Here is a 27,138-nt window from a genome sequence, read left to right on the forward strand (position 1 = left end):
CTTAAATTGATTAAATAAAAATAAATCACCATCAATCTACACACAAAGCGAAAACACGCTTTTAGAAATGTTGGCACATTTATTACAAATTATAAACAGAAATACATTTTTTACATAAGTATTCAGACCCTTTGCTATGAGACTCGAAATTGAGCTCAGGTGCATCCTGTTTCCATTTATCATCCTTGAGAAATTTCTACAACTTGATTGGAAAGGCACACACCTGTACACACTTGTAAGGTCCCACACTTGTCAGTGCATGTCAGTGAAAAAAACAATCCATGAGGTTGAAGGAATTGTCAGTAGAGCTCAGAGACAGGATTGTTTCAAGGCACAGATCTGGGGAAGGGTACCAACAATGTCTGCAGCATTGAAGGTCCCCAAGAACACAGTGGCCTCCATCATTCTTAAATGGAAGCAGTTTGGAACTACCAAGACTCTACCTAAAGATGGCCGCCAGGCCAAACTGAGCAATCGAGGGAGAACTGCCTTGGTCAGGGAGGTTACAAAGAACACGATGGTCACTCTGACAGAGCTCTAGAATTTCGGGAAATGTATAAAAATAACAGGATGCGCCTGACCTCAATTTCGAGACACTTTGTAATACATTTGCAATAAACATTTTAACACTGTTTTTGCTTTATAATTAAGGGGTATTGTGTGTAGATTGATGAGGAAACAAATGCATTTAATCAATTTTAGATTAAGGCTGTAACTTAACAAAATTAGGAAAAAGTCAAGGGGTCTGAATTCTTTCCGAATGCACTGTAGGTTGCAATATGGCTTTTTTGGAGGGGGTTCCTCTGTGATTGTACCCACACGCAGCTTGTGTGTTTGGGAAAGGGAAAAGGGGGTTGACACTGTATCCAAGTATCAACATTTAAAGGATATGCATCTACTGCTTAGATAGTTAGATCTCAGCCACTGGCTTATTCCTATTATTTTATTTCTTTAACTTTTAATGTTGGTTGAGATGGAGACGTGAATCCTCATATCATATGTTAACTTGTTGACAATTAATAGACTATTTAACGTGCATTGCAATCAAATATCAACATTTGAAGGAGATTTATTTTTCTTGGATATATCCATCTGTGCCTCTGAGTCTGGTATTAAATCCAGTTTGTCTACAAATTAATAATTGATATGTTGGATTCAAGTCTCCTTTTCAACCAAAAAATGTCATTTAGGTTAAAAGTTGGGTGAAAAAAAATACGAAATGCCCTTAATTTGATGACATTTTGCAAACCCAATTTGTTTTCACGTACTCATACAAATATTTTGGGTTGAAATGACGTGGAAACAATGTTTTCCAACCATATCCGCAGTGGGATATGCCTAGGGTTTCAAGCTTTAGATGATTTTAAATGGAATTTACAAGTTAATAATACTTGTGTTGTATTCACTTCTCCATCTCAACCAAAAATCTAATTTAAAGTCAAATCAAACCTTAAATGCACTTTAAACAAAGTTTGACTTGATTTAATCCGATACTTTTACGTACATTTTTGGTTGAGATGGAGATTGAGATGTGTTTCCCCCCCCCCCATCCCACCCTCCCTTCCTGTCCAAAGCCTGTTCTTCATCTTATTTCCTCCCTCTGTCCTGTGGTGAACCAGCTGGAGAGCCTAGGGAACCTGATTTTTTTGGAAGCTAAGGCCACTGAAGAAATAAGGGGAGTACTCGCACAGCAGCATCGCCATTTCCCATTGGAACAGGCGACCAGGCCGGATGGTGGGAACCAAGCGCAGTTCCTGATATATGCTTCTCCCCGTCCATTAGCCTGGAAAGTGTTGACATGTTACTTGAAACAAAAGGTGGACCTGACAACAGGCAGCTGTGGTTTTGGCTAGTGGATCACAAGCGGGTGCATGACTACAAACCTTCCGTTCATACAGACATTGCAAAACATTTTCAAAAAGCTCTGAAGTGATCATGAGATTATAGGCCGACTGTACAAAAGGGTCAAAAGAAAGTTTCTGCATTTATTTGAGGTAAAGATGACTCAAATAGATTGACCACTTACTTGATAGACCATCAGTTATTGGCAGATGCTACAGTAATACCTCTGAAACTGCCATAGTCTGCTTACTGTAGGTACTAAAGCACATAGTCAGTGCTAACAGCATCAGAGCATTTTTTGTCACTTCAAAAACCAGTATCATCCAGTCCTCAGGAACCACCTCACAAAATGCAAAACATCAAAAAAATGTTAAATTAGCGTCTCATGAAGCGAATACTGTTGGTTTCTCCACTGAACAGTTTTTGTGAGGGGGAACAGTGCAATGCTTCAGAAGTTAAGAGCTGTGTGAGGGTGAATGCCCTCTCTATCTTCTCCCCCTTTACCCCAATGCTCAGAGGATGTCCCTTGGTGGAGGAGGCCCGTGAGGAGGTCTAGCAGCCGCTTCTGGACAGCCCGGTCTTGCTCCTCGTCCTCGCCTCCCGCAGTCTCTACGCACTCCTGCACCGCCCGCTGGAGGTCCACCTGGGGGGGGAGGCCCGCCTTGGCGCCCAGCAGCATGGGAGAGAACCAGGGCCTAAAGATCTTCTCACAGATCACCTGTCCAGAGCGGAAGAGGGGGTGACAGACCAGAGAGGAGTGAAGAAAGGAAGAGAGAAGAGGGGGTGACAGTGAGAGACCCATAAGGAAAAAGGATAACAGAAAGTTCAGAGAAGTGGAGGGGGCAATCAGTAGTCATTGTGAGAGTGACCTACTGTTCCTCTGTTCTTATTTAATTATCACTGGGGTCATTATCAGTCATATTCTTATTACATGCCAATTTGAAGGGGACATAAGCCACCCAGACACAAATACCCTTTCCTCTACCCCTGCAATCGTTAAATGACAAAGCCTCTATTGTCTCCTTGTATGGCAGGCAGTACAATGGAGAGGTAGGGGTCAGCGAGGGTTACGATAAGTGATCAGAAGTGGAGGAAAGGTATCGCAGCAGCCACCTGTGGCCTTGAGGTGGACCTGGTGTAATCATGTAAACGGCATTATCTGGGTATCCACTTCTCCAGTGCATCCGGCAGTGTGAGTGACAACAGTATGTCAATTTATCAATTGGATGTGTAGTATGTCAAAGACTAGGTAATGACTCAAAGCCGGTATTCAAACAAATTCGGATCTGCGATCTGCGTACTGCATTTACTTTTGGGTTGGGATTCAATCTGATTGCAGAAGTGGACAATATGCCAAGGTAATTTTCGATTGAGCCTGACGTGCAGTGTTCACCATGAATGTGGTGTCCATGAACACAGAAATATTGCCTTTATAATGTGCATTGCCGGAAAAATGCAATCGGATTGGATCCCGGCCTCAAGGGTGTTATGCGTGTGATCTCCGCGAATGTCTGGGAAATGATATTTAAAAATGTCTTTCCGTGTGCAAGGCATTAATAATCTGCATTAGATTACATCCTTTACAATCCCTTGCAATTCGTGATTTATTTGGATCAATGTACCCTTGACGCTAATGATACTATTGAGGAACTCTTGAAGTCTTATCTTACCTGGATTTGCTTCTTGTATTGTGAATATGCTCTGAAAAACCCCAGTGTTATCATAAGAAATGAACCTTCCTTGTAGCAGTCAACTACACACTCATAATTAAAGTAATTAAAAGTTAAGGGTATGACTAGGGTGGGCATGTCACGCCTTGGTCATTATATTTTGTGTTTTTGTTATATGTTTGGGTAGGCCAGGGTGTGACATGGGTTTATATGTTGTGTTTCGTATTGGGGTTTGTATATTTGGGATCGCGGCTGATTAGGGGTGTTGTAGGCTTGGCTGCCTGAGGCGATTCTCAATTGGAGTCAGGTGCTTATCGTTGTCTCTGATTGGGAACCGTATTTAGGTAGCCTGAGTTCGCTTTGTATTTTGTTCCTTTCTCTGTGTTGTAGTCACCAGATAGGCTGTAATTAGTTTCACGTTTCGTTTGTTGTTTTCTTATATCAGTTATTTCATGTACCGTTTTCATTCATTAAAGTCATGAGTAACCTACTGTCATGTTTTGTCTTATAGTGTCTTGTCATTTTGCTTTTCCTTCTGTTCGTTTTCCCCCTGCTGGTCTTTTTAGGTTCGTTCCCTTTTTTCTCTCTCCCTCCCTCTCTCTCTTCTCTCTATCGTTCCGTTCCTGCTCGCAGCTGTTCCTATTCTCCTAATCAATCATTTAGTCTTTCCACTCCTGTTCCCTATCTTTTCCCCTGATTAGAGTCCCTATTTCTCCCCTTGTTTTCCGTTTCTGTCCTGTCGGATCCTTGTATATTGTTCACCGTGCTGTGTCTTTGTATCGCCCTGTCGTGTCGTGTTTCCCTCAGATGCTGCGTGGTGAGCAGGTGTCTGAGTCTGCTACGGTCAAGTGCCTTCCCGAGGCAACCTACAGTTTATGATCGAGTCTCCAGTCTGTTCTCGTCATTACGAGTGGAATTGTTTTTTATGCTTTATTTACCGCTCCGATTTGTCTAGGAGTATTGCATATTTCCTTTACTGGATTAAAGACTCTGTTTTTCGCCAAGTCGCTTTTGGGTCCTCATTCACCTGCATAACACCTACACGCTGCATTTCGGTCTGACTCTCTTCTTACAACAGACGAACGTCGTTACAGAAACACCCACCACTCACAGACTGAGCAGTGTGTAAACTGGCAGGAGCTAAAGGAGGACGTTATGGACAGCAGAAGCATGGATTATACGACGTGGGAAGAAATCGACAGGTGGGCGGCCGACCCAGAGAGAGTGCAGGCGCCCGCCTGGGATTCGCTTCAGCAGTGCGAAGAGGGCTACAGGCTAATGGAGTCAAAAAGGAAAACACGGCGACGCAGAGCGAAAACCGAAAGTAACGGGGGAGAGCGCAGAGAGAGTGGCTGCGTCAGGAGTCAGACCTGAGCCTACTCTCCCTGTTAATCGTGAAGAGCAGTTGCAGTGGGAGAGGCTGCACCACTTGGAGATTTGGACATGGGAGGAGGAATTAGACGGAAAAGGACCCTGGGCGCAGCCGAGAGAATATCGCCGTCCCAAGGATGAAATAGACGCGGGTAAAGCGGAGAGGCGCAGGTATGAGGAGGCAGCACGGCGAAGCGGTTGAAAGCCGGAAAAGCAGCCCCAAAAATTATTGGGAGGGGGCTAGAAGGGAGAATAGTTATGCCAGGTAGGAGACCTGCGCATACTCCCTGTGCTCACCGTTGGGCTAGAGAGACCGGGCAGGCACCGTGTTATGCTATGGAGCGCACAGTGTTTTCAGTGGGGGAGCATAGCCCGGTGCGGCACATACCAGCTCTTCCTATTGGCCGGGCTAGAGTGGGCATCGAGCCAGGTAAGCTTGGGCAGGCTCGGTGCTCAAGAGCTCCAGTGCACCTGCACGGTCCGGTCTATCCAGAGCCACCTCTACACACCAGTCCTCCGGTAGCAGCTCCCCGCACCAGGCTTCCTGTGCGTGTCCTCGCGCCAGTACCACCAGTTCCAGCACCACGCACCAGGCCTCCAGTGCGCCTCGCCTGTTCAGCGCAGCCAGCGCTTTTCTCCTCTCCTGCGCAGTTGGAGTCTCCCGCCTGTTTAGCACAGCCAGAGCCTTTCTCCTCTCCTGCGCTGCCGGAGTCTCCAGTCTGCCCAGTGCGGCCAGTGCTCCCAGTCTGCCCAGCTCCGCCAGTGCTCCCAGTCTGCCCAGCTCCGCCAATGCTCCCAGTCTGCCCAGCGCCGCCAGTGCTCCCAGTCTGTCCAGCGCCGCCAGTGCTCCCAGTCTGCCCAGTGCTCCCAGTCTGCCCAGCGCCGCCAGTGCTCCCAGTCTGCCCAGCGCCGCCAGTCTGCCCAGCGCCGCCAGTCTGCCCAGCGCCGCCAGTCGGCCCAGCGTCGCCAGTCTGCCAGGATCCGCCAGAAGTGCCAGTCTGCCAAGATCCGCCAGAAGTGCCAGTCTGCCAAGATCTTCTAGATCGGCCAGACAACCTGAATCATCCAGTTCCACCAGCCAGCCAGGATTTACCGGAGCCTACTACTTGCCTGAGCTTCCTCTCAGTACTGGGCTTCCTCTCAGTACTGGGCTTCCTCTCAGTACCGGGCTTCCCCTCAGTACCGGGCTTCCCTTCAGTACCGGGCTTCCCCTCAAGTCCGGGCTTCCCCTCAGTACCAGGCTGCTTCTGTCCCTCTGTCCTGAGATGCCCCTCTGTCCTGAGATGCCCCTCTGTCCTGAGATGCCCCTCTGTCCCGAGATGCCCCTCTGTCCCGAGCTGCCCCTCTGTCCCGAGCTGCCCCTCTGTCCCGAGCTGCCCCTCTGTTACGAGCTGCTCCTCAGTTATGTGGGGATCTGGGTGAGGATTATTAGGCCATGGTTGGCTGAGAAAGTGGATTATCCCAGGACGCGAAGGGGAGGAAATAGGACATTAATGGAGTGGGGTCCACGTCCCGAGCCAGAACCGCCACCATGGACAGACGCCCACCCGGACCCTCCCTATGCTCTTGAGGTACGTCCGGGAGTCCGCACCTTGGGGGGGGGGGGGGGTTCTGTCACGCCTTGGTCATTGTATTTTGTGTTTTTGTTATATGTTTGGGTAGGCCAGGGTGTGACATGGTTTTATATGTTGTGTTTCGTATTGGGGTTTGTATATTTGGGATCGCGGCTGATTAGGGGTGTTGTTAGGCTTGGCTGCCTGAGGCGATTCTCAATTGGAGTCAGGTGCTTATCGTTGTCTCTGATTGGGAACCCTATTTAGGTAGCCTGAGTTCGCTTTGTATTTTGTGGGTGTTTGTTCCTACTCATTTACATTTACATTTAAGTCATTTAGCAGACGCTCTTATCCAGAGCGACTTACAAATTGGTGCATTCACCTTATGACATCCAGTGGAACAGTCACTTTACGATAGTGCATCTAAATCTTAAAGGGGGGGGGGGTGAGAGGGATTACTTATCCTATCCTAGGTATTCCTTAAAGAGGCTTGACTCCGCTGTCCTGGCGTCGTGAGGGAGTTTGTTCCACCATTGGGGGGCCAGAGCAGCGAACAGTTTTGACTGGGCTGAGCGGGAGCTGTACTTCCTCAGTGGTAGGGAGGCGAGCAGGCCAGAGGTGGATGAACGCAGTGCCCTTGTTTGGGTGTAGGGCCTGATCAGAGCCTGGAGGTACTGAGGTGCCGTTCCCCTCACAGCTCCGTAGGCAAGCACCATGGTCTTGTAGCGGATGCGAGCTTCAACTGGAAGCCAGTGGAGAGAACGGAGGAGCGGGGTGACGTGAGAGAACTTGGGAAGGTTGAACACCAGACGGGCTGCGGCGTTCTGGATGAGTTGAAGGGGTTTAATGGCACAGGCAGGGAGCCCAGCCAACAGCGAGTTGCAGTAATCCAGACGGGAGATGACAAGTGCCTGGAGTAGGACCTGCGCCGCTTCCTGTGTGAGGCAGGGTCGTACTCTGCGGATGTTGTAGAGCATGAACCTACAGGAACGGGCCACCGCCTTGATGTTGGTTGAGAACGACAGGGTGTTGTCCAGGATCACGCCAAGGTTCTTGGCGCTCTGGGAGGAGGACACAATGGAGTTGTTAACCGTGATGGCGAGATCGTGGAACGGGCAGTCCTTCCCCGGGAGGAAGAGCAGCTCAGTCTTGCCGAGGTTCAGCTTGAGGTGGTGATCCGCCATCCACACTGATATGTCTGCCAGACATGCAGAGATGCGATTCGCCACCTGGTCATCAGAAGGGGGAAAGGAGAAGATTAATTGTGTGTCGTCTGCATAGCAATGATAAGAGAGACCATGTGAGGTTATGACAGAGCCAAGTGACTTGGTGTATAGCGAGAATAGGAGAGGGCCAAGAACAGAGCCCTGGGGGACACCAGTGGTGAGAGCGCGTGGTGAGGAGACAGATTCTCGCCACGCCACCTGGTAGGAGCGACCTGTCAGGTAGGACGCAATCCAAGCGTGGGCCGCGCCGGAGATGCCCAACTCGGAGAGGGTGTAGAGGAGGATCTGATGGTTCACAGTATCGAAGGCAGCCGATAGATCTAGAAGGATGAGAGCAGATGAGAGAGAGTTAGCTTTAGCAGTGCGGAGCGCCTCCGTGATACAGAGGAGAGCAGTCTTAGTTGAATGACTAGTCTTGAAACCTGACTGATTTGGATCAAGAAGGTCATTCAGAGAGAGATAGCGGGAGAGCTGGCCAAGGACGGCACGTTCAAGAGTTTTGGAGAGAAAAGAAAGAAGGGATACTGGTCTGTAATTGTTGACATCGGAGGGATCGAGTGTAGGTTTTTTCAGAAGGGGTGCAACTCTCGCTCTCTTGAAGACGGAAGGGACGTAGCCAGCGGTCAGGGATGAGTTGATGAGCGAGGTGAGGTAAGGGAGAAGGTCTCCGGAAATGGTCTGGAGAAGAGAGGAGGGGATAGGGTCAAGCGGGCAGGTTGTTGGGCGGCCGGCCGTCACAAGACGCAAGATTTCATCTGAGAGAGAGGGGAAAAAGAGGTCAGAGCACAGGGTAGGGCAGTGTGAGCAGAACCAGCGGTGTCGTTTGACTTAGCAAACGAGGATCGGATGTCGTCGACCTTCTTTTCAAAATGGTTGACGAAGTCATCTGCAGAGAGGGAGGAGGGGGGAGGGGGAGGAGGATTCAGGAGGGAGGAGAAGGTGGCAAAGAGCTTCCTAGGGTTAGAGGCAGATGCTTGGAATTTAGCGTGGTAGAAAGTGGCTTTAGCAGCAGAGACAGAGGAGGAAAATGTAGAGAGGAGGGAGTGAAAGGATGCCAGGTCCGCAGGGAGGCGAGTTTTCCTCCATTTCCGCTCGGCTGCCCGGAGCCCTGTTCTGTGAGCTCGCAATGAGTCATCGAGCCACGGAGCGGGAGGGGAGGACTGAGCCGGCCTGGAGGATAGGGGACATAGAGAGTCAAGGGATGCAGAGAGGGAGGAGAGGAGGGTTGAGGAGGCAGAATCAGGAGATAGGTGGGAGAAGGTTTGAGCGGAGGGAAGAGATGATAGGATGGAAGAGGAGAGAGTAGCGGGGGAGAGAGAGCGAAGGTTGGGACGGCGCGATACCATCCGAGTAGGGGCAGTGTGGGAGGTGTTGGATGAGAGCGAGAGGGAAAAGGATACAAGGCAGTGGTCGGAGACTTGGAGGGGAGTTGCAATGAGGTTAGTGGAAGAACAGCATCTAGTAAAGATGAGGTCGAGCGTATTGCCTGCCTTGTGAGTAGGGGGGGAAGGTGAGAGGGTGAGGTCAAAAGAGGAGAGGAGTGGAAAGAAGGAGGCAGAGAGGAAAGAGTCAAAGGTAGACGTGGGGAGGTTAAAGTCGCCCAGAACTGTGAGAGGTGAGCCGTCCTCAGGAAAGGAGCTTATCAAGGCATCAAGCTCATTGATGAACTCTCCGAGGGAACCTGGAGGGCGATAAATGATAAGGATGTTAAGCTTGAAAGGGCTAGTAACTGTGACAGCATGGAATTCAAAGGAGGCGATAGACAGATGGGTAAGGGGAGAAAGAGAGAATGACCACTTGGGAGAGATGAGGATCCCGGTGCCACCACCCCGCTGACCAGACGCTCCCGGGGTGTGGGAGAACACGTGGGCGGACGAAGAGAGAGCAGCAGGAGCAGCAGTGTTGTCCGTGGTGATCCATGTTTCCGTCAGTGCCAAGAAGTCGAGGGACTGGAGGGAGGCATAGGCTGAGATGAACTCTGCCTTGTTGACCGCAGATTGGCAGTTCCAGAGGCTACCGGAGACCTGGAACTCCACGTGGGTCGTGCGCGCTGGGACCACCAGAGTAGGGTGGCCGCGGCCACGCGGTGTGGAGCGTCTGTATGGTCTGTGCAGAGAGGAGAGAACAGGGATAAACAGACACATAGTTGACAGGCCACAGAAGAGGCCACGCCAATGCAAAGGAGATTGGAATGACAAGTGGACTACACGTCTCGAATGTTCAGAAAGTTAAGCTACGTAGCAAGAATCTCATTGACCAAAATGATCAAAATGATACAGTACTGCTGAAGTAGGCCAGCTGGCAGTGGGTGCGTTGTTGACACTACACCAATCAGGTCGCTCCGCTGAGTGCAATAGCTTCTGCAGTGTTGCTATTCGGGGGCTAGCTGGCTAGCTAGCAGTGCTGTTTACGTTACGTTGCGCCAAAAGAACGACAATAGCTGGCCAGCGAACCCAGAAAATCGCTCTAGACTACACAATTATCTGTGTTGTAGTCACCAGATTGTGTTGTAGTCACCAGATTGGCTGTAATTAGTTTCACGTTTCGTTTGTTGTTTTCTTATATCAGTTATTTCATGTACCGTTTTCATTCATTAAAGTCATGAGTAACCTACACGCTGCATTTCGGTCTGACTCTCTTCTTACAACAGACGAACGTCGTTACAGGGCATTTTAGTTTCTTTATTTCTATTTCTTTGTGTTTGGCCAGGTGTGGTTCTCAATCAGAGGTAGCCATTTTTCCACCTGTCTTTGTGGGAAGTTGACTTTGTTTAGGGCACATAGCCTTTTGCGTCACGGTTTGTTCTGCGTCTTTTCAAATAAAGAGAAAATGTACGCTCACAACGCTGCACCTTGGTCCAGTTCCTTCAACAACCATGACAGAGGGCTTTCGTATAGATATTGAGAGGATCAGCCAAGTTACAATTCAACAACTTGTTTAATTGTAATGTGTAGAGTGAGTTGAAAATACAATGAACAACATATAAATGCAACAATTTCAAAGATTTTACTGACTTACATTTCGTTCATATAAGGAAATCAGTCAATTGAAATGAATTCATTAGGCAGTAATCTATGTTTTTTACATGACTGGGAATATAGATATGCATCTGTTGATCACAGATACCTTTAAAAAAAAGTAGGGGCGTGGATCAGAAAACCAGTCAGTGTCTGGTGTGACCACCATTTGCCGCATGCAGTGCAACACATCTCTTTCGCATAGAGTTGATCAGGCTGTTGAAATTGGCCTGCAGAATGTTGTCCCACTTCTCTTCAATGGCTGTGAGAAGTTGCTTGATAATGGCAGGAACTGGAACAACCTGTTGTACACGTTGATCCAGAGCATCGTGCTACATGGCTGGTGAGTATACAGGCAATTGGAGAACTGGGACATTTTCAGCTTCCAGGAATTGTGTACAGATCATGGGGCCATTCATTATCATGCTGAAACATGATGTGATGGCGGCGAAGGAATGGCACGACAATGGTTACACGTAGTCTGCGGTTGTGAGGCCGGTAGGACGTACTGCCAAATTCTCTAAAACAACATTGGAGTCGGCTTATGGTAGAGAAATTAATATGACATTTTATAGCAACAGTTCTGGTGGACATTCCTGCTTCTGATTGGCTAATTGACATCATTTGAGTCAATTGGAGGTGTACCTGTGGATGTATTTCAAGGCCTACCTTCAAACTCAGTGCCTCTTTGCTTGACATCATGGAAAAATAAATCAAAAGAAATCAGCCAAGACCTCAGAAAAACAATTGTAGACCTCCACAAGACTGGTTCATCCTTGGGAGTAATTTCCAAACGCCTGAAGGCAGCACGTTCACCTGTTCAAACAATAGTATGCAAGTATAAACACTAGCCGTCATACCACTCAGGAAGGAGACACGTTCTGGCTCCTAGATATGAACGTAATTTGGTGCGAAAAGTGCAAATCAATCCCAGAATAACAGTAAAGGACCTTGTGAAGATGCTGGAGGAAACAGGTACAAAAGTATCTATATCCACAGTAAAAACGAGTCCTATATCAACATAACCTGAAAGGCCGCTCAGCAAGGAAGAAGCCACTGCTCCAAATCTGCCATAAAAAAGCCAGACTACAGTTTGCAACTGCACATGGGGACAAAGATCATACTTTTTGGAGAAATGTCCTCTGGTCGGATGAAACAAAAATAGAACGGTTTGGCCATAATGACCATCGTTATGTTTGGAGGAAGGAGGAGGAGGCTTCCTCTGCTCTCATCCTTCTAGATCTATTGGCTGCCTTCGATACTGTGAACCATCAGATCCTCCTCTCCACCCTCTCCGAGTTGGGCATCTCCGGCGCGGCCCACGCTTGGATTGCATCCTACCTGACAGGTCGCTCCTACCAGGTGGCGTGGCGAGAATCTGTCTCCTCACCACGCGCTCTCACCACTGGTGTCCCCCAGGGCTCTGTTCTAGGCCCTCTCCTATTCTCGCTGTACACCAAGTCACTTGGCTCTGTCGTAACCTCACATGGTCTCTCCTATCATTGCTATGCAGACGACACACAATTAATCTTCTCCTTTCCCCCTTCTGATGACCAGGTGGCGAATCGCATCTCTGCATGTCTGGCAGACATATCAGTGTGGATGACGGATCACCACCTCAAGCTGAACTTCGGCAAGACGGAGCTGCTCTTCCTCCCGGGGAAGGACTGCCCGTTCCATGATCTCGCCATCACGGTTGATAACTCCATTGTGTCCTCCTCCCAGAGCGCTAAGAACCTTGGCGTGATCCTGGACAACACCCTGTCGTTCTCAACTAACATCAAGGCGGTGGCCCGTTCCTGTAGGTTCATGCTCTACAACATCCGCAGAGTACGACCCTGCCTCACACAGGAAGCGGCGCAGGTCCTAATCCAGGCACTTGTCATCTCCCGTCTGGATTACTGCAACTCGCTGTTGGCTGGGCTCCCTGCCTGTGCCATTAAACCCCTACAACTCATCCAGAACGCCGCAGCCCGTCTAGTGTTCAACCTTCCCAAGTTCTCTCACGTCACCCCGCTCCTCCGCTCTCTCCACTGGCTTCCAGTTGAAGCTCGCATCCGCTACAAGACCATGGTGCTTGCCTACGGAGCTGTGAGGGGAACGGCACCTCAGTACCTCCAGGCTCTGATCAGGCCCTACACCCAAATAAGGGCACTGCATTCATCCACCTCTGGCCTGTTCGCCTCCCTACCACTGAGGAAGTACAGTTCCCGCTCAGCCCAGTCAAAACTGTTCGCTGCTCTGGCTCCCCAATGGTGGAACAAACTCCCTCACGACGCCAGGACAGCGGAGTCAATCACCACCTTCCGGAGACACCTGAAACCCCACCTCTTTAAGGATTACCAAGGATAGGATAAAGTAATCCTTCTCACCCCCCCCTTAAATGTTTTAGATGCACTATTGTAAAGTGGCTGTTCCACTGGATGTCATAAGGTGAATGCACCAATTTGTAAGTCGCTCTGGATAAGAGCGTCTGCTAAATGACTTAAATGTAATGTAAATGTTGCAAGGCAAAGAACACCATCCCAACAGTGAAGCATGGGGGTGGCAGCATCATGTTGTGGGGGTGCTATGCCTGCAGGAGGTATTAGTGCATGAGTAAGGGAAATTATGTGGATATATTGAAGCATCATCTCAAGACATCAGTCAGGAAGTCAAAGCTTGGTCGCAAATGGGTCTTCCAAATGGACAATGACCCCAAGCATACTTCCAAAGTTGTGGCAAAATGGCTTAAGGACAACAAAGTCAAGGTATTGGAATGGCCATCACAAAGCCCCGAACTAAATCCTACAGAAAATGTGTGTGCAGAACTGAAAAAGTGTGTGTCAGCAATTAGGCCTACAAACCAGACTCAGTTACACCAGCTCTGTCAGGAGGAATGGGCCATAATTCACCCAATTTATTGTGGGAAGCTTGTGGAAGGCTACCCGAAACATTTGACCCAAGTTAAACAATTCAAAGGCAATGCTACCAAATACTAATTAAGTGTATGTAGACTTCTGACCCACTGGGAATGTGATGAAAGGAATAAAATCTAAAATAAATCATTCTCTCTACTATTATTCTGACATTTCACATTCTTAAAATAAAGTGGTGATCCTAACTGACCTAAAACAGGGCATTTTTACTGGATTAAATGTCAGGAATTGTGAAAACGGAGTTTAAATGCATTTGGCTAAGGTGTATGTACATTTCCGACTTCAATTGTATTTGTACAGAACATTTCTGTGATCTTTAATTTCAGCTCATTAAACATGGGACAAACAGTATTTTCTTTGTCCATCACAGTATGGAATACCGTTCATATTTTTGATGCAACCATACATACCTGCAGGTTGCTATTTCTCCGCTTGGAACTGCACTTGTTCGTCTTCATGTTGCATTTGGATATGCAGTCAAAGAAGTTGCAGTCGTCGTCGTTAGTGCAGTTCTGCTCAAGGATGTCTCGCATTTTGGGCTCGAAGAAGGCCATGTCCACATCTATAGCCACCACCTGCAGAACAGCACAGAGAGAGGTGAGTAAGTGCCGGTGTCTGGTCATGTTGCATTGCTGCCAACTCCGGAGCTCACACTGACCACAGAGGCAAGGATTCAATAGACAAATGTATTAGGCCTATCCGTTCTTACATCCACCACTATCAGTCTTGCTTTTGCCCTTTCATCCATCTCCCTATTCCACTGTCTGAAAAACAATAAAAAAAGGGAGGGTGATAAATCCAAGAGTTGTAAATATTCCTGTTGGATAAATGTGGAATTTGTCATTGAAGTGATCATAGAGAAAAAAAGTCCTCCTTTTCTCTCACATTGCTGTTTAAGGGAGTTGCTGTTTAATCTGCGTGGCTTGATATGTTCGTCCTCTTTGCAGTAGATGGCTCGTAAAGAATGACTCCACTGCAGCACTTCATGTCAGCTACAGCTGATTTATGGCAGAACACGCCACCAAATAAATAAAACCTGTCACTGTCGAACCTTGGAAGGTCTTCGTGATCAGTGAAAATAAGAGACAGTAAGCATACGTAGCGTTTGAAGGAGCTGTATATCTGACAGACATGATAATAAGTGCTATTCTCAACGAAGCAAGCCAACCCAACATGTACCCCAATATACTTTTAATATATACAATATACCCCCTCAATATACTGTTTGCCCCAACATACGTTTAATATACACAATATACCCCCTCAATATACCCGCCCCGTATATAACATAGACATTTCACTTCCTCTGTTTATTATCACATGAGAAAACGGAAGCAGGGATCAGCTGTATCCCCTGGAGCTATAAAACAGAGAGAGGAGGGATTGGAAGTCTATTTTGTTTTAATTACAGAGCAGCTGAAACATAAACAATAACAAGCCTCCTTTGGATTCATCTCCTTTCTCCTGGTCTTTGTTCACATTATAACATGAGCTCACTGTTTGTGTGAGCCATGACAGGTACAATAATATTATGTTTCATTTCAAACAGTGTAATCTTTTGAACTTCGATGCTTTTTCAAAAAAAGTGTAAACTTACCAGCAATTATACAGGGGGGGGGGAACATGACGGAGAAAAGGTTTCCAAACCGCTTTTTCTTCCCGAACATTCCACAAGCAAAATAAAAGCTTGCCTGTTACTTTTCATCTTCGAAGGGTCATTTGCATCGGCATTCTGACCCGCATGCACATTACACACTAGATGACGTCCATATAACAACGGTTATCTCATTAAGGGCCTCATCAAAATAATATTTTCCTGTCACGAATGACGCTGCAACAATGATAATATGGTGCATAACAACGACTACATTTTCTCCATCCTAAGATAGGAATAACGATTTCCTTTCTAAAGCTACTTTTGCGTCATCGTTACATAAGCCAAGTCTACAGACCCTGAAAATAAGACGTGTGTTTTTCATTGATTGCTCAAACAGCTGTTTGTGGCCCTTTTATGGAAATCAAATGAAAATGGTGCCGAGGACTGTTAATACATTGTAATACCCTCTGTTCTCACACTATCCTTTTGTGTGAATGATGTTAGCTTTTCATTCCGCTTACGTGACCTATTCAGAAAGTAGTTATATCAATGTTCGATGTCTGTTCACGCTATGAATCACCCGTCAGCAGAAACACAACACAAATCCAACGCAAGGTGTTCTTTGCACCTTTGCTCTCAGTCCTTGATAGGTCATAGTCAGCCAAATATGCACAGGTTTCAAACAAACCAAACTAAGGTAAAAACCAATGTAGTACAATGTTGATAAATGGGCACAAGCGGCCATTTTTGTTCTTGTGGAAAACAATTAGGCAGCCTGGAGCCTCGTCATTCTTTGTACACACTCTCAAACTGTTTGCACTCTGCTGCTGTATTGTGTGGATAAATGAACTAATGCCAATGGGGGCAAAATCGGCTCGGTCTGTGTGTCTTAGTGTGAAAAAAGGGAGCTAGATTTCCTAACCTTGTCTTGTTTACACAGGAAGAAATCTAAACTCCCCCACTAAAGAGAAACATATCTCAGATCTGTGACGGTTACCCAGCAGCCGTTTTGGGACTGTTATAATGACAGCTTTCCCTTCACACAAGGCTCCCCTGTTGATTTGTGTGAGGGAGTCAGCAACTCTTTGCTTTGAGGTGTGTGCATGTTAGTTGAATGTGTGTCTATGGGTGTACTGGGTGTGAGTGTGAGTTCCTTTGCAGGCTCAAGTGTGTGTGCAAACATCAGCTCACCGTAAGGTCCTTCCGGATAGCAAAGTTCTCCGGCTTGATGTCACACAGGTGGAGGCGGTGCGAGAAGTCGTTGTCGAAGCGCCACGCCATGTCCAGGAAGCTGAGGGCGATGCGGTGCACCATGTCCCTCGCCGTCCGTGGGCCCGCCGATACCTCCTCCAGCGAGAAGATGTTCTGGTCCCAGGCGTGGCCTGCCGACAGGTACTCCACAGCGTAGAAGTGTCCGCAGGAGCCCAACACCTTGGCTAAGTGGCGGCTGAGGTCCTGCAGCACCCTCAGGAAAGTGTACTCCTCCTGCTGGAGCAGGGACCACAGCGATGCTAGCTCGGCCCGCGAGTAGGCCTGCCCATGCTCCCTAAGCCTCTGGCCCCACAGCGGCGGCAGAGAGGCGTTGCCGCTTATATCCAGCCCCAGGGAGTTCCTGATCTCCAGGGTGGCGTAGAAGACCACGTCCAGGGGAGAGAGCTCTTCGGCTGGGTCCTGGTACTCCAGGAGACCCAGGCTTTCATATGAGGAGAAGTTTTCCAGTTTGGACTTGAGCACCACGGGCGTGCCACGCCACCGGGCCTCGATCACCTTCTTACCGTTCTCGTAGTAGAGGCAGCGCCTGTACTCCACCTGGCCACTCACGCACAGGTCCTCGCACAGGTCACCGGTTAGGGCGCCCTCGCGATACTCCTCACACTGGGACAGACAGACAGACATAAACACACACAGACAAAATCTAATTATTTTTGGTTCACATAATACGGTTGTCATGCATTTGAGGTAACTAAATGCATGCCATTTCAATGCATTTCAACTCAAATGTGATTTGTAGTCCATGTCTCATCCCAATAAGGGAATGGCACTGTGTGATTGTGCTACTGAACCTAAAATGGGCAATTCTGTACGCATCAGTACATTTGATGCACATTTTTCAGTTGATGCTGAATTATATCACATCACACTTCAGACTCGGCCTCTAACCTGCTCTCAATGTCTCGGATTAGCGAGCAAATGGGATTGTTATAAGTCTCAGTGCATAGATGTCGGTCCAGAGGTTGGAAATTATTAGTGTTCGTGGGGGATTAGAGAGAAAATCCCTCTCTGCCCACATTCCAAAGTAAACTGCTGTCATCTTGAGTTGGTCATGATTTCAACAAGATCAGATGCTTAATGGCTTTACTGGGTGGCATGGCATTAGCACTTTAGCCATAGCTGTGTATCCCTTATAACCAACCCTCACAATGGTTTATTGGTCCTTCCCCACCCTTTCCTCTGTGGCCTCTCTTACATGTTACATTGAAATTGCAAGCCTACAAGCCTAGGTCATACTTTATACACTTTATATGAATTGGTGAAATAACATACATGTAATTCCCAAGTAATTACACTGGTAATAATTTAAAACAATGCCGCTGAGGACAATTTATTTTCATTACAATTAAGTGTTGTCCATATAGCATAATTATATTTATATTTGACAAAGATATTTAATGCACATTATAAATTCCTTGAGATTCATACTATGGATGTTTTGGCAGACTTTACTGCGCTCCAACTTTGCTCTCTGTTTAGCTGGGTGACATCACAAATGAAAGTGGCCTATCTCAAGCTGTATCATATAGTTTGACGGCCACAAGTGTCCTCACCTTACCTCCAGAGGGTTGAACTCGGAGACCCCTGCAATTATTTTGAGGTCCCTAATGTGCCCCTAAGATCTCTCGGCACTATGTAGGCTAAGCTGCGCTGTGGCCGTAATGTTCCAGCCTACGCATCTGGCCCAGGACAAATCTTTTTTTTTTTTAGATCCTTTTCAGTGCGGCTGCCACGTTCCACACGTACATTTTAATTCCCTGTATTTCATGGTACTTGCAACATTTCGGGCTGCAGCTGTTTCTACTGTAGCTTCTGTTTGCATGTAAACTTTCCCACCATGGTTTGGACTGTGTGCAAGTCTGTCATGGTGTTTTACTTGCATTTGTATATGTGTTGGAGTTTACAATGTACATGTAATTGATTGTTGGAGAAACCCTGTCTGTCTGTAAAGCGTTGAATTGTGATTAATAACAAAAGTGAATTCCAAATGAACATGGCTTCAGCATCAGTTTATATGTCATACTATCAGTTGTGGATATGTACAGACGAGCCAAATTACAGTACAAAAGCTAAAGTCAATAAATAGCCCTGTTGACGCCCACAGCATGTTTGTTTTGCGTTTCAAGCTCTAGCTAATGACAAAACGGCATGGCATATATAAATGGCATATATTAAAACAGCAAATTCTCCAGTGAACACTGAGAGTGTTATATCAACACTGAAAGTGTGAAGTCTGTGGACTCATATGCACACCGGAACAATTAAATTAACACATTGCTTAGTTTAAAGCCTGAATAAAATATTTGCCTTGTTTTTCTAGTAAATTGTAGAGTTACCACCCATGGCTGTATTTGTTAGTGACAGAGACATGGTTGTTGCATTCACACATTTTCAATCCTATGGACTTCACCAAGTGAGAATCTAAGCGAATATGTTTTTATTAATTTGTTTATATTTTTTTAAACAATTAACACAATAGCATACTTATTTCATAAGGCATTATTTTGAGGGCATAGTTTTACCCTAATATAGGGGCTTTAAATGCATCACATTGAGCAAAAACCCCAAACATATTGAAACAAACTATTCTAAAACTCTACCTGCAATAGAGCAAGCAGGGAAATATGATGATTATAGTTTTGGTCTTGGTTCAAAGTGATGTGTATGAGTTTCAGGCCTGTCTGTATTAGGGTAAAACTAACTAACTGTGTGTTAGGTATTGTTTTAAACATTTATTTTTGAATTATAACATATTCGCTTAAGATCTGAATGCAACAACCATGTCTCTGTCACTAACATATACAGCCGTGGTGGTAAGTCGACAATTTGCTTCAAAGGCAAATATTTTAATAAGGCTTTACACAAAGCAGTGTATTAAATTAACATAGTTCAGGTAGGCATATGGGTCCACAGACTCAACCCTTTCAGTGTTGATTTAACACTCTCTGTGTTTATTTTGTTTTAATTAACTGGCTATGAATAAGTGGTTCAAGGGAAACAATACCCTCCAGACTTTGAAGTAGTCCACACCCTTAATGAACCTTTGGTTAACCAGGCAATTGGTTAACCAGGCAAGACACATCATCATGATTGTTGGGTTTGGATGAAGCAGTGAAAAAAATCAGAGGTTTTGTTTGTTTTCTGTACTTTTCCTTCTTTTATATTTTAATTATCGAAATCCCCCCAAAAGACAATGAACAAAGCAAACATCTATTGGCCATCAATAAGAATCAAGGAAATATCTGTTGGCTGAGCAAAACCTAAATTCTGTCTCTGGGGCACATTCCATATTCAAAAGTGCAAATACAATGACCTTAAAAGGCGCGGCAAAAGCGAATCCCGTACGTTTCTGATTTAACTCGACGGCATTGTTTACTAAGTGTTTACACCGCTGCAAGGATTGGTCCACTTCACAGGATAATTTCTATTGTATTCCTATTCTATGGATGGAATTCAATCAAATAGAAAGAGACTATGTTTACAAACTACTGCCCATTTACGCACACTTTTTACTCTGAAGGCATCTACCTATGAAGAAAGTCTACCTGGAAGTGGCAGTAGGCCTAGGTTTTTACAGTATTCATCATTCTGTAATCGTATTAGGTCATGGGAAATGGAGCTATAGCATAAATAATGTAAAATCCCTTAGCATGTGTGTAATAACAAACACATCGCTTGAAATTAGGTTCGTTTAAATGAATGTTGTACATTTTGTTAGATTCCTGTCATTCAAATCATCTTAAAAACAAACTGATTTTGTATAATTGCACTTTGGGTCCTTATTGAGCTCTCGCCTTGGCAAAGTAATGGTTAAGTCTGGAGTGGACCAGTGTGTCTGTGGTCTGTCGAGCGGAGCGCAGCCCGGCCCAAGCGTTGGTCAGAGTAGGCATGTGGGGAATGTCCTGTGACAGTAGCCTTAGCTCTACTTAGATTTCACTCCCGCACAACACTGGAAAAAATGAGCCTGAAAACAAAGATCTGCTCAAATATGTCCAGAGAAGAGCTTTTAGTCAAAAGACAATCATATAAATATATACGTTGTAGCATATATTATATAGGACTACATTTGGCTCGAATTGCCAAGCGGGAACAATGTGAGAATTATTTTGGCTCACTCGCGGCCAATGTAAGCCTGTACTGTAAATCAAATCAAATCAAATTTTATTGGTCACATACACATGGTTAGCAGATGTTATTGCAAGTGTAGTGAAATGCTTGTGCTTCTATTTCCGACAGTCCAGCCATATCTTTCAAGTAATCTAACATTTCCACAACAACTACCTAATACACACAAATCTAAGTAAAGGAATGGAATAAGAATATATACATATAAATGAGCAATGGATGAGCAATGACCAAGCAGCATAGGCAAGATGCAATAGATGGTACAAAATACAGTATAAACATATCAGATGAGTAATGCAATATATGTAAATATTATTAAAGTGGCATTATGAAAGTGGCCAATGATTTCAAGTCTGTATGTAGGCAGTCTGATGGCCTTGAGATGGAAGCTATTTTTCAGTCTCTCTGTCCCAGCTTTGATGCACCTGTGGATGGTAGGTGGGTGAACAGGCAGTGGCTCGGGTGGTTCTTGTCCTTGATTATGTTTTTGGCCTTCCTGTGACATCGAGTGCTGTAGGTATCCTGGAGGGCAGGTAGTTTGCCCCAGTGATGCGTAGTGAAGACTCCAGCCTCTGGAGAGCCCTGCGGTTATGGGCGGTGCAGTTGCCGTACCAGTCGGTGATGCAGCCTGACAGGATGCTCTCAATTGTGCATCTGTAAAGGTTTGTGCGGGTTTTAGGTGACAAGCCAAATTTCTTCAGGAACAGGGAGTACAGGAGGGGGCTGAGCACACACCCTTGTGGGGCCCCAGTGTTGAGGATCAGTGAAGTGGAGATGTTGTTTCCTACCTTCACCACCTGTCCAAGACCCAATTGCACAGGGTGGGGTTGAGACCCAAGGCCTCAAACTTCATGAGGAGCTTGGAGGGTACTATGATGTTGAATGCTGAGTTGTAGTCAATGGACAGCATTCTTACGTGGAATAGGGCAGTGTGCAGTATGATGGCGATTGCATCATCTGTGGACCTGTTAGGGCTGTACGCAAATTTAAGTGGGTCTAGGGTGACAGATAAGGTGTAGGTGATATGATCCTTGGCTAGTCTCTCAAAGCACTTCATGATGACAGAAGTGAGTGCTACTGGGTGATAGTAATTTAGTTCAGTTACGGTTGCCTTCTTGGGTACAGGAACAATGGTGGCCATCTTGAAGCATGTGTGGACAGCAGACTGGGATATGGAGAGATTGAATATGTCCGTAAACACACCAGCCAGCTGGTCTGCGCATGCTCTGAGGACGCAGCTAGGGATGCCGTCTGGGCCTGCAGCTCTGCGAGGGTTAGCACGTTTAAAGGTCTTACTCACGTCAGCCACAGAGAAGGAGAGCCCACAGTCTTAGGTAGCGGGCCACGTCGGTGGCACTGTATTATCCTCAAAGCGGGCAAAGAAGGTGTTTAGTTTGTCTGGAAGCAAGACGTCGGTGTCCATCACGTGTCTGGTTTTCTATTTGTAGTCCATGATTGTCTGTAGACCCTGCCACATACGTCTCATGTCTGAGCCTTTGAATTGTGACTCCACTTTGTCTCTATACTGACATTTTACTTGTTTGATTGCCTTGTGGAGGGAATAACAACACTGTTTGTATCTGGCCATATTCCCAGTCAACTTTCCAAGGTTAAATGCGGTGGTTCGCACTTTCAGTTTTGTGTGAATGCATAGTAGTTCCATAATTGATACTATTGTTGTGTGGAGTGTGAATTTGGGTGGACATTGTGTTTATTCATTTTAAAATGGAGAAGAGCAACAAATGCATACATTTTGAGAGCACTGACTGGGTTGCCTGTTTTACAAGAAGTTCAGTTCACTGGGAGTAATAGTTTTCCAAAAAGATGTTTGCACTATACACAACATCATTGCTGCTTCTTGGACTCAAACTAAACCAATTTATTCAGTGGCCTGAATAACGTTACATTAATTGATAGTTTAGCTGTGGGATTCAATTCTTCGTCGTATTGTTTGTAATCTCAAAAGGCTGGTTTACTACCACATAGATTTACAAATCATGAAAGTTACTACAGATATTATTAAATCAGATCAAAAATCAAACCAAAGATTCCACATCTGTGTTGCTTGCTGTTTGCGTTTGCGGTTTTAGGCTGGGCTTTTGTAAAAGCACTTTGTGACACCTGCTGATGTAAAAAAGGCTTTATAAATACATTTGATATGATTTGACCACAGATATTATATTAATGATTTGTATGCCTGTTCCATCTCCACAAGTGGTTACATACCTGTGAAGCCATACAGTACACACATGTTGAGTGCTACTATTATCACAGTATCATTAACCATCATGTTATTCACAATGGCATGACAAAAAAGGAACACAATAGCATATTTACAGTTTTTAATTTTTTTATATATATTTTTTTTTACAGATGGTAGAATATATAATGTATACTTTTTGTAACAGTACTGCAATTATAATATGAAACACAACCATCATTAGAATTCACATTGTCGTGGCCTTGGCACCATTCCCTATCTCCAGGCAATGCCAATTTATGGCTGGCTAAATGCGTGAATAAAGAACTTTAAAAAGCCAAGCTGTAGTGTAAGCACCAGAGCAGAAAGCTATTAAGGTGTGCAATAAATAGCTTAAGGGATTTGTTCAATTAGTAAAGGCTGCCTAAACCAAAAAGTCCCTATTGCCAGCTGAGAGTCAATCTCCCTTGCCATTGTGAGAAGTTGTTCCAAGCAGGATATATGCTTCATCTTTGCAAATCAAGAAACCGTAGATAATCATAAAAATATTGGGACAAGGTTAGTCCCTGTGTCTATCGTCAGGATTATGGAGCATTCCCATCAAATTTCGCTCTCAAAGTCACCTACTGCCTTCCCTGTGTGTGGTTATGGTAATATGTTCACAAGGTATGAGTGTAATAGGTTTCATCGAGTAATTCAAAATTTCATCAACTGATAAATAATGGCCCAGTGCAGTCAATAACGTGATAGTTCTATGCTATATACAGTACCAGTTTGGACACTCCAGGGTTTTTATTTATTTTTTACTATTTTCTACATTGTAGAATAATAGTGAAGACATCATAACTATGAAATAACACATATGGAAACATGTAGTAAACAAAAAAGTGTTGAACAAATTTGAGCTGTTCTTGCCATAATATGGACTTGGTCTTTTAACAAATAGGGCTATCTTCTCTATACCACCCCTACCTTGTCACAAGACAGGTACAATCGCCCACGAAATACAACGCGCACTCAGGCTGCCTAAATACGGTTCCCATTCCGAGACAACGAGAATCAGCTGACTCCAATTAGGAATCGCCTCAGGCAGCCAAGCCTAACTAGACACACCCCTACTAATACACACTCCTAATTAATACAAACCCCAATACGAAATACAACATATAAACCCATGTCACACCCTGGCCTACCCAAACATATAACAAAAACACAAGATACAATGACCAAGGCGTGACAAGAAGTAAAATTATGGAAGATGTCTAATGCACCATGTCTTACAGTTTTATCACTACCAGCAATCATTTTTGAGAAAATGTCCTCCCCATTAAATGTGTTGTCGTGAAATGCCTCGAGGGCTACAGAAAGATGTTAGAGCTGAAACATTAGTCGGTGTACTTGGTAGAGAGCGTGGCAGTGCAGAAATAATTCTGTCTTTTAAGTAAACAAAGGGATGGACTGTGGTCTTGGCGCTTCCCTTACGAAAAAAGATTGCAGTCAGAGTGCAGTGTAACTGCAATACACTGTCGTATAACTGTCGTTAGAATGCAGTATAACTGTAGTAGGCTGCAAATACTGTGTCCAAAATAACACAGCCGACTGCAGTTACTGCACTTTCACTGCAGTTTCAAAACTTCAATCTTTTTTTGTAAGGTTTAGGGCAAGTTAATTAAAAGGCATATTTCTATAGTACAGAGGTTAAGAGTAAGGGAGAGAGAGTGAGAGGAGCAACTGAAGGCCTTTTTATGTCTACTACTGCTTAGGAAATGCTTCTCAATTGAGTCGTGATGTTTTATTGGTTTTTCCGCACTACAATTTGGCTTAATTCCATCACAGTGTGTTACTCTGTGAATGTTGGTTGGTATAATTCAAAGGGTATTTGTCCAAGACAGATAGATGTCTATAGATTAAATAACTTTACCGTGAGAAAATATTTTGACTCTGTCTACTCTACATTATCTTCATGTGTAATATTGTTTGGCTTAGTGTGTGTTTTTTTTTGTGTCACACACACACACACACACACACACACACACACACACACACACACACACACACACACACACACACACACACACACACACACACACACACACACACACACACACACACACACACACACACACACACACACACACACACACACACACACATTTTACGTTGTGTGTATCAGTATTCACACTAACCTCAAGTTCAGTGTCAACATCGAAATGGAAGTGTGAGTCCGCCGTCTCCATGTACTGTACTCACCACTCTCTGCAGGATCTTCTTGCTCTTGTCGTCCGTGCAGTAGTCAGAGAGGATGGTCCGGTGCACAAACACCAGGCCATTGAGGAACACCCAGGAGCCGAACCAGAGCAGGGCGAACACCAGCGTGCTCCTGCGGCACACCTTCATCCCAAGCCACCTGAGCAGACAGCGCCCCCGCGATGGCTCTGGCCCCATGGCCCTCCGCAACGACCACATCTGTTGACCGCAACCCCCTTCAACCCCTGGTTAAACCGCTCAGGGGTGAGAGCTAATTAGTCAGCACCCACTCAGCCCGATTGTCTTGCATCTCTGGTAGTGGCAGTCTGGTGTTGGGGAGCTGCAGTGCTGCTGGTAGGGTCTGTCCTGCTGGGTACATGCTCTTCTGCTTTCTCCTCTCGCTGTCTGCTGCCTGGTAGCTCCCCATGGTTGGCCCGTTGACTGGCTGGCCGGTGCTTGTCTGGAGGCCCCCCCTGCCCCCCTTGAGACAGCTGCTGGATCTTAAACTCAGGCTCTCTGCCCCATTTGGTTTCCTTCTCCTGGGCTGCCTTCCCAGCTCCCAGCTCCTTCCTCCTTGTGTGTGTTTTTGTATGTGTGTGTGTTTTTCCTGAATAAGCATAGCCAAGTGCACTGATTGAGAGGCTGTGCTGTGAGTGCACGGCCAGTCAACTGCTCTGAGCACCTCTTCTACGCTACACTCTTCCTATCAAACTGGAGAGACTCCCCTGCAGTTTTTCTCTCTCCTGTCTTATCTCTACCCCTATTTCCATTATTTTCCCCCATCTGTCTCTCTCTCTCTCTCTCTCTCTCTCTCTCTCTCTCTCTCTCTCTCTCTCTCTCTCTCTCTCTCTCTCTCTCTCTCTCTCTCTCTCTCTCTCTCTCTCTCTCTCTCTCTCTCTCTCTCTCTCTCTCTCTCTCTCTCTCTCTCTCTCTCGCGCGCACCCCACCTCTTCCCCCTTTCCTCTGCCTCCCGCCCCCTTGTTATGAGATCGCCTCCTTTTGGGTTGCAGCACTCTTTTTTACCGTTACCACGGCAGCCGGGACTTTGCTAAGACACAGTCCCTGCACAGTTGTGTCTGCCGAGTGTGCTGCCAATTCTTATTAGTCTCTCAGTGTACTTTCTTCTGTGCCACACATAACAGGCATATCTGTAAAAACAGCCCAGGTGTTCTTAGGCTGTGATAACTGCTCTATTTGTAAATGGGGATAAAATAAGGCAAGTGAAATACAGCCCCCATCAACAGATTTGATTTTTTAAATTGATTTTTAACAACAAATAGTTCACCGGAAGGATCATGTTTGAAACACCTATAAATGATTGAATCTTCAAATGTTGGTTCTGCTGCCTCAAGGGAATAGATTATTTCCCTCTCCATTCTCTCTCTCTCTCTCTCTCTCTCTCTCTCTCTCTCTCTCTCTCTCTCTCTCTCTCTCTCTCTCTCTCTCTCTCTCTCTCTCTCTCTCTCTCTCTCTCTCTCAGAGCAAGAGTAGCAAGTGCCCAGAATGTCTAATGACTTCACAGAAAAGGCACCAAAGCCCTTGCGAAGCTCTGTGCACATTTATACATTTCGTGAGGAGTTTTGTGTCATTCTAATTGGCAATTAAACAGTCTTGTGTACTTTGTGTAGCTCCTCAGCATTGGCATGATCCAACACTCTTCTTCTCTAAACTCATTAATGCTCATCAGAGACGCCAGGCTGATTTGAATGGTCTGACACCATTTCCAAATTGCCGGACAAACATATATTTTAAATTTGGTTATACCCTATTATATCTCATTTTGAAATGTACAAATCTCACATAAAATGTACAAAAGAAGAAAGAGTAAACACTCCAATACATATCTATTTACACTTATGTAATGCAACATACGTATTGACAGCGCAATGAATTGTTTGTATGACATATGTTTGATCAACACCATACCTATATGTATTTTCACATCATTCAGTTATTTTGTTGGGAACTTGTACTCACTTGCTACCTTGGTGAATAATCTGATCACTTGATTGTAACCTTTGCAAGTGTATATATATATACACTGAATTCTGTGGATATCCTCCTTAAAGCTGTATCACAGCGCCATCTAGTGATTATAGG

At 45.6% G+C, this 27,138-nt stretch overlaps 1 protein-coding gene across 1 annotated transcript; it reads right to left on the reverse strand.

The window, feature by feature from the left end:
- Nucleotides 1-443: 443 nt before the first annotated feature.
- On the reverse strand, nt 444-25,808 carry LOC123990188 (divergent protein kinase domain 1C-like). The gene is made up of 4 exons (XM_046290760.1): nt 25,042-25,808; nt 16,386-17,069; nt 14,008-14,172; nt 444-2,560 (listed from the first exon to the last, which is right to left on the reverse strand). Exons 1-4 carry the CDS (start codon nt 25,255-25,257, stop codon nt 2,291-2,293), a joined length of 1,335 nt encoding a protein of 444 aa, XP_046146716.1. The 5' UTR covers nt 25,258-25,808; the 3' UTR covers nt 444-2,290.
- Nucleotides 25,809-27,138: the final 1,330 nt, after the last annotated feature.

This window comes from Oncorhynchus gorbuscha, linkage group LG12 (assembly GCF_021184085.1).
Source record: "Oncorhynchus gorbuscha isolate QuinsamMale2020 ecotype Even-year linkage group LG12, OgorEven_v1.0, whole genome shotgun sequence".
Taxonomy (NCBI): domain Eukaryota; kingdom Metazoa; phylum Chordata; class Actinopteri; order Salmoniformes; family Salmonidae; genus Oncorhynchus; species Oncorhynchus gorbuscha.